Source organism: Salvelinus sp. IW2-2015, unplaced genomic scaffold, assembly GCF_002910315.2.
Source record: "Salvelinus sp. IW2-2015 unplaced genomic scaffold, ASM291031v2 Un_scaffold1462, whole genome shotgun sequence".
Taxonomy (NCBI): Eukaryota; Metazoa; Chordata; class Actinopteri; order Salmoniformes; family Salmonidae; genus Salvelinus; species Salvelinus sp. IW2-2015.
In genome coordinates this window covers 163407-171850 of record NW_019942923.1, presented here as the reverse complement: position 1 = coordinate 171850, position 8444 = coordinate 163407, and the positions used below count along the sequence as shown (strand labels likewise).

Below are 8444 nucleotides of genomic sequence, written 5' to 3'. Positions count from 1 at the left end.
TATTTAGAGTTCAAGGCACACATAACCAGCATGGCTACCAGAGCATTCTGCAGCGATATGCCATCCCATCTGGTTTGCACTTAGTGGGACTATCATTTGTTTTCAACAGGACAATGACCAAACGCACCTCCAGGCTGTGTAAGGAGAGTGATGGAGTGCTGCATCAGATGACCTGGCCTCCACAATACACCCGACCTCAACCCAATTGAGATGGTTTGGGATGAGTTGGACCGCAGAGTGAAGGAAAAGCAGCCAACAAGTGCTCAGCACATGTGGGAACTCCAAGACTGTTGGAAAAGCATTCCAGCTGAAGCTGGTTGAGAAGAAGCCAAGAGTGTGCAAAGATGTCATCAAGGCAAAGGGTGGCTGCCTTTGAAGAATCTCAAATTAAAATATATTTTGATTTCTTTAACACTTTTTTTGGCAACTACATGATTAATATGTGTTATTTCATAGTTTTGATGTCTTCACTATTATTCTACAATGTAGAAAAAAGTAAAAATAAAGACAAACCTTGAATGAGTGGTGTGTCCATACATCTCATGTTTTGTGTAGACTCCAGGAAGAATAGCTGCTGCCTCTGTAAAAGCTACTGGTTATCCTAATAACATTCGCTGCTCTGGCACCCAATGGTGGAAACAAACTCCCTCACGACGCCAGGTCAGCGGAGTCAATCACCACCTTCCGGAGACACCTGAAACCCCACCTCTTTAGGAATACCTAGGATAGGATAAAGTAATCCTTCTAACCCCCCCCCTTAAAAGAGTTAGATGCACTATTGTAAAGTGGTTGTTCCACTGGATATCATAAGGTGAATGCACCAATTTGTAAGTCGCTCTGGATAAGAGCGTCTGCTAAATGACTTAAATGTAAATGTAAACACCTCCCATGTGTCCATCCATACCGGGGTTCAAATAGAGTTCGCTGGACCCTGGAGATGGACATGGTTTGAACATACAGGGCTATTCTATTGGTTCAATATGACAACTCAATAAAGCACAAGTAACGTATTTGAAAGGATTTCAAAGAGTACCTGAACCAAGGCCTGTGTGTGACCTTGTGTTGTTGACTACTTCACTTAAGAGACGTTAACCAATCTGAACTACACAACGGTTACCCGGCTGTGCCCTGTCCTATTGGATGGACTCCTACCCCCTTGTCCATTGAATGGCCCCCTACCATCTTGTCCTATTGAATGGCCCCCTACCAGCTTGTCCTATTGAATGGCCCCCCTACCATCTTGTCCTATTGAATGGCCCCTACCATCTTGTCCTATTGAATGGCCCCCCTAACATCCTTGTCTAGTTGAATGCCCCTACCATCACTTGTCTATTGCCTATTGAATGGTCTCCAGTGGACACAATTACACCTCAACCTCTTACCTAGAGAGCATTTCAAATCTCAACACAACGGCTCCATTACGGTTCCGTATTGAATGACCTCAACAGATCCCTCAATTCCCTTTATAGTGCACTACTTTATTCCCAGACCCCAACGGTGCACTACTTTAGACCAGGTTCCCTTGCCCAGCAGACGGACGCCTTCAGCCTCTTACCTTGCCCAGCTGTTGATGAACACTCAGGTTGTACATCATCACAATCCCATCCAAAATCTCCAGCAGAGACTTCTCTGTGATTGGATGGTCGGGCTCTTCCAACGGTCGCCCCAGCAACAGGCCATCGTTACCATGGCTTCCCTCGACTTGAGGAGAGGAAGGGAAGGGAAGAAAACATCATGTTCCTAACCTGGTGTTCTGTTCAGTACAATAACCAGACACCCAGGTAATAATAGGTCAAAAAGTACTAGACCATTTCTAGAGGTGAGGAATAGATTTTCACACTCATCCGCAGATAATTGGCATCCCACTAGATTTTCTGTACTTTAGCCTTGACATCTGTCGACTAAACTCTATATTTACAGTGGTGGTTGAAAGACAGAAAGCGAGAGAGCGAGAGACGGAGACGGAGAGAGCGAGAGACGGAGAAAGAGAGATAAATGTTCTCAATACGCCTCCATGTATATTCGAGGTAAAAGCCACTCACTGTCCTCCTCTGTCCTCTGCTCCACGGCCAGGGTGCGAACTTTAACTTTCTCCGGGGGTGCCAGGGGTCGCCTGGGAGTCATGAGGCTGACAGCAGCAGTACTCAGGAAACGATTGGCTCGGCCCAGAGTGGGAGAACTGAGCCAGCTGGGTCTGGCCAGGGCACCACCCATAGCCACCGCTCCAAAGGGCCTCTGTTATAGGACAGAGAGACATTGAAGCGTTGCAATACATAGAGACATGTTGGTAACACTGTATAATTACAGTAAGTCACCCATCACTGTATAACGGGGCGGCAGGTAGCCTAGTGGTTAGAGCGTTGGGCCAATTAACCGAAAGATTGCTAGATTGAATCCCCGAGCTGACAAGGTAAAAATCTGTCGTTCTGCCCCTGAACAAGGCAGTTGGCCTACCGGGGAACAGTGGGTTGTCATTGCAAATAAGAATTTGTTCTTAACTGACTTGCCTAGTTAAATAAAGGATCAATAAATTTAAAAAACGAAATCTTCACCACTCCAAAAGGTCTCTGTAACAACAAAGGAAGAGACACTGTTAAAACGCATGGTAATACAGTCATATTGGGGCTCCTGAGTGGCGTAGCGGTCACTGCATCTCAGTGCTAGAAGCGTGCTAGAAGCGTCACTACAGGCCCTGGTTCGATTCCAGGCTGTATCACAACCGGCCGTGATCGGGAGTCCCATAGGGCGGCGGACAATTGGCCCAGCATCGTCCAGGTTAGGCCTAACCCATTGTAATAATTGTTCATTACTGACTTGCTGTTAATCAGATGGCTACCCGGACTATTCACATTGACCCCCCCCCCTTTTTTGCATCATTCTTTGCACTGGACTTCCACCCACACTGGACTCCACCCACACCGGACTCCACCCACACGGGACTCCACCCACACCGGACTCCACCCACACCGGACTCCACCCACACCGGACTCCACCCACACCGGACTCCACCCACACCATCACACATACTACTGCTACTCTGTTTATTATCTATCCTGATTGTCTAGTCACTTTTACATACACTACATTGCCAAATGTATGTGGACACCTGCTTGTCGAATCATCTCATTCAAAAATCATGGGCATTATTATGGAGTTGCTGCCCCCTTTGCTGCTATAACAGCCTCCACTCTTCTGGGAAGGCTTTCCACTAGATGTTAGAACATTGCTGCGGGGACTTGCTTCCATTCAGCCACAAGAACATTAGTGAGGTCGGACCCTGGATGTGGGGCGATTAGGCCTGTGCATTGGGGCAGGTAGTGTAGTCCTGGCATCCACCAAACCCAGAAACGTCCGTCGGACAGCCCGATGGTGAAGCGTGGTTCATCAGAGCCCGCGTTTCCACTGCTTCAGAGTCCAATGGCTGCGAGCTTTACACCACTCTAGCAAATGCTTGGTATTACGCATGGTGATCTTAGGCTTGGCTATGGAAACAGTTTTGTGTGCTGACGTTGCTTCCAGAGGCAGTTTGGAACTTGGTAGTGAGTGTTGCAACCGAGGACAGATTACTTTTCTTCAGCACTTGGCGGTCCCGTTCTGTGAGCTTGTGTGGCCTACCACTTCGCAGCTGAGCCGTTGTTGCTCCTAAACGTTTCTACTTCACAATAAAAGCATTTACAGTTGACTGGATCAGCTGGAAATGTGGCATCCTATGACAGTGCCACGTTGAAAGTCACTGAGCTCTTCAGTACGGGCCATTCTACTGCAATTGTTTGTCTATGGAGATTGCATGGCTGTGTGTTCGATTTTATAGACCTGTCAGCAACGAGTGTGGCTGAAATAGCTGAATCCACTCATTTGAAAGGGTGTCCACATACTTTTGACCACATAATGCATTACCTCATTACAACCCGGTACCCCTGCACATTGACTCGGTACTGGTACTCCTTGTACATAGCCCCATTACAACCCGGTACCCCTGCCCATTGACTCGGTACCGGTACTCCTTGTACATTGTTATTTTATTGTGTTACTATTTCATATTTTTTCTTATTTGGTAATTATTAGAATTTGTCTTACTTTTTAACTCTGCATTATTGGCAAAGGGCCAGTAAATAAGCATTTCACGGTAAAGTCTACACCTGTTATATTCGGCACGTAACAAATAAAATGTGATTTATAACACTGTACTCAAAAAGGGAGAATTTAGACATGAGAACACCAATATGGTGGAATCAAGTCATAATCAAATTAAAATTATACTAAGTGGACGATTTCCAAGAACATGAGTGTGGAGGATAACGCCTTAGTCTGTACCTGAGCTGAGCCACTCTCCTCCTCCTCATCCAAATCATCCATGGAGGTAGCCTGGATCTCAGCTGGGTCCATGAGGATGTTGGCTTTGGAGGCCAGGTCATCTAGAAGCACAAACAGACAAACACAGCACAAAGATTACTTCATTACCAGGCAGGCTGCATCCTGTCTCCAGGCAGGCTGCATCCTGTCTCCAGGCAGGCTGCATCCTGTCTCCAGGCAGGCTGCATCCTGTCTCCAGGCAGGCTGCATCCTGTCTCCTTACAGGCTGTATCCTGTCTCCTTACAGGCTGTATCCTGTCTCCATTATCTTTGGTTTTAAACCATTAGAATGTTTAAACGAGTTCTGACTACCAGGAAGCTACCCTCTCCTGCCCAGCACAAACAGCTCTGACCACCAGGAAGCTACCATCTCCTGCCCAGCACAAACAGCTCTGACCACCAGGAAGCTACCATCTCCTGCCCAGCACAAACAGTTCTGACCACTAAAGAGGAAAACGGACTGAAAAAGGAAGGGACAACTTGAGTGTCTTTGAGGAGGCGGAGTGACCAAACTTAAAGAGATAGGAATTAGAAAGTACTGGAAGACCCAACGTGGACAAAGAAATACAAAATCAAAGTTTATTTGTCACGTGCTCCAATTACAACAGGTGTAGACCTTACAGTGAAATGCTTACTTACAGGTTCTAACCAATAGTGCAAAAAAAGTATTAGGTGAACAATAGGTAGGTAAAGAAATAAAACAACAGTAAAAAGACAGGCTATATAAAGTAGCGAGGCTATATACAGTAAAGAGGCTATATACAGTAGAGAGGCTATAAAAGTAGCGAGGCTATAAACAGTAGCGAGGCTATATACAGTAGAGAGGCTATATACAGTAGTGAGGCTATAATACAGAGCGAGGCTATATACAGTGATATACAGTAGCGAGGCTATATACAGTAGCGAGGCTACATACATTTACATTTTACATTTTAAGTCATTTAGCAGACGCTCTTATCCAGAGCGACTTACAAATTGGAAAGTTCATACATATTCATCTGGTCCCCCGTGGAATGAACCCACACCCTGGCGTTGCAAGCGTCATGCTCTACAACTGAGCCACACGGGACCAACTGAGCCACACTGAGCCACACGGGACTCGCTACATACAGTAGCGAGGCTATAAAAGTAGCGGGCTATATACAGCAGCGAGGCTATATACAGTAGCGAGGCTATATACAGTAGAGAGGCTATATACAGTAGAGAGGCTATAAACAGCAGAGAGGCTATAAACAGCAGAGAGGCTATAAAACAGCAGAGAGGCTATAAACAGTAGAGAGGCTATAAACAGTAGCGAGGCTATAAACAGTAGCGAGGCTATAAAAGTAGCGAGGCTATATACAGCAGAAGAGGCTATATACAGTAGAGAGCTATATACAGTAGCGAGGCTATAAACAGTAGAGAGGCTATATACAGTAGAGAGGCTATATACAGTAGCGAGGCTATAAAAGTAGCGAGGCTACATACAGACACCGGTGAGTCGGGCTGATTGAGGTAGTATGTACATGTAGATATGGTTAAAGTGACTATGCATATATGATAAACAGAGAGTAGAAGCAGCGTAAAAGAGGGGTTGGGAGGGGAGGCACACAATGCAAATAGTCCGGGTAGCCATTTGATTACAGTCATTATTGTGACAGTCTAGTGATGTTGATAGATTGATTGCTTAGGTGATATAGAGAATTCTACAGCGTCAGTGCTGACTCTAAGTGTCTGGATATTGTTGTTTACACTTCTCATCACCAGAACCGTCGTAAATCTACAAGTCTATTAAAAATCAGATCAGAGGACATATCTATAAATCTAGAACTGGTCAGAGGTGTATGCAGGGCCGGGTTCCACCTCCCAGTACTGTGGAACAGAGGGGACACGTTGTTCATGGCCAGCTGGGGAGGCTACTGCTGCTGCCGACGAATCCAGGTCCTAACCTACTGTAACTTCAAATCCATTTGGTACTCAGCCCACGTCCAAAACAATCCATCACCAGCCAGCTGCTCCTTCTCCTCTAAAGTGGTTGAGCTGCTCCTCCTCCTCCTCCTCTACTACTAAAGTGGTTGAGCTGCGTCCTCCTCTCCTCCTCTACTACTAAAGTGGTTGAGCTGCTCCTCTCCTCCTCTACTACTAAGTGGTTAGCTGCTCCTCCTCCTCCTCTACTACTAAAGTGGTTGAGCTGCTCCTCCTCCTCCTCTACTACTAAAGTGGTTGAGCTGCTCCTCCTCCTCTACTCTATAAAGTGGTTGAGCTGCTCTCCTCCTCCATAAAGGGGTTGAGCTGCTCCTCCTCCTCCACTAAAGGGTTGAGCTGCTCCTCCTCCTCCACTAAAGGGGTTGAGCTGCTCCTCCTCCTCCACTAAAGGGGTTGAGCTGCTCCTCCTCCTCCACTAAAGGGGTTAGCTGCTGTCTCCTCCTCCATAAGGGGTTGAGCTGCTTCTCCTCCTCTACTAAAGGGGTTGAGCTGCTCTCTCCTCTCTACTAAAGGGTTGAGCTGTCTCTCCTTCCTACCTAAAGGGTTGAGCTGCTCCTCCTCCTCCTCACTAAAGGGGTTGAGCTGCTCCTCCTCCTCCACTAAAGGGTTGAGCTGTCCTTCTCTCCTCCACTAAAGGGGTTGAGCTGCTCCTCCTCCTCCACTAAAGGGGTTGAGCTGCTCCTCTCTCCACTAAAGGGGTTGAGCTGCTCTCTCCTCCACTAAAGGTTGAGCTGCTCCTCCTCTCCACTAAAGGGGTTGAGCTGCTCCTCCTCTCCACTAAAGGGGTTGAGCTGCTCCTCTCCTCCTCCATAAGGGGTTTGAGCTGCTCCTCCTCCTCCACTAAAGGGGTTGAGCTGCTCCCTCCTCCTCCACTAAAGGGGTTGAGCTGCTCCTCCTCCTCCACTAAAGGGTTGAGCGTGCTCCTCCTCCACATAAAGGGGTTGAGCTGCTCCTCCTCCACCACTAAAGGGTTGAGCTGCTCCTCCTCCTCCACCTAAAGGGGTTGAGGCTGCTCCTCCTCCTCCACTAAAGGGGTTGAGCTGTCCTCCTCCTCCACTAAAGGGGTTGAAGCTGCTCCTCCTCCTCCACTAAAGGGGTTGAGCTGCTCCTCCTCTCCACTAAAGGGGGTTGAGCTGTCCTCCCCTCCACTAAAGGGGTTGAGCTGCTCCTCCTCCTCCACTAAAGGGTTGAGCTGCTCCTCCTCTCCACTAAAGGGGTTGAGCTGCTCCTCCTCACTAAAGGGTTGAGCTGCTCGCTCCTCCACTAAAGGGGTTGAGCTGCTCTCCTCCACTAAAGTGGGTTGAGCTGCTCCTCCTCCACTAAAGTGGTTGAGCTTGGCTCCTCCTCCACTAAAGTGGTTTGAGCTCTCCTCCGTCCACTAGTTGGTTGAGCTGCTTCCTCTCCTAAAGTGGTTGAGCTGCTCCTCCTTCTCCTCACTAAATGGTTGAGCTGCTCCTCCTTCTCCTCCACTAAAGTGGTTTGAGCTGCTCCTCCTTCTCCTCCACTAAAGTGGTTGAGCTGCTCCTTCTCCTCCACTAAAGTGGTTGGCTGTCCCCCTAAGTGTTGAGCTGCTCCTCCACAGTGGTTTGAGCTGCTCTTCTCCTCCTCCCCTCACTAAATGTGGTTGAGCTGCTCCTCCTCCTCCTCCACTAAAGTGGTTGAGCTGCTCCTCCTCCTCCTCCACTAAAGTGGTTGAGCTGCTCCTTCTCCTCTCCACTAAAGTGGTTTGAGCTGCTCCTTCTCCTCCTCCACTAAAGTGGTTGATCTCCTCCTCTCCTCCTCCAACTAAAGTGTTGAGCTCCTCCTTCTCCTCTCCACTAAAGTGGTTGAGCTCCTCCTTCTCCTCCTCCACTTAAGTGGTTTGAGGCTGCTCCTTCTCCTCTCTACTAAAGTGGTTGAGCTCCTCCTCCTCCACTAAAGTGGTTGAGCTCCTCCTCCTCCACTAAAGTGGTTGAGCTCTCCTCCCTCCACTAAAGTGGTTTGAGCTCCGCCTCCTCCACTAAAGTGGTTGAGCTCCTCCTTCCTCCACTAAAGTGGTTGAGCTCCTCTCCATCCTCCCCTTAAAGTGGTTGAGCTCCTCCTCCTCCACTAAAAGTGTGAGTTCTCACTAGGGCTCCTCCTCCTTG

The 8444-nt window shown here is 48.0% G+C and overlaps 1 protein-coding gene across 1 annotated transcript in view; it reads right to left on the bottom strand.

Moving 5' to 3' along the window:
* Positions 1–8444, bottom strand: part of LOC112070933 (E3 ubiquitin-protein ligase RNF123) — a 119513-nt gene that overhangs the window by 63308 nt on the left and 47761 nt on the right. The window contains exons 20-22 of the mRNA XM_070439182.1: positions 4315–4415; positions 2043–2235; positions 1556–1701 (exon numbers count right to left, since the gene is read on the bottom strand). Coding sequence (XP_070295283.1) covers positions 1556–1701; positions 2043–2235; positions 4315–4415 — 440 coding nt within the window. The remainder of the gene's footprint in view (positions 1–1555; positions 1702–2042; positions 2236–4314; positions 4416–8444) is intronic.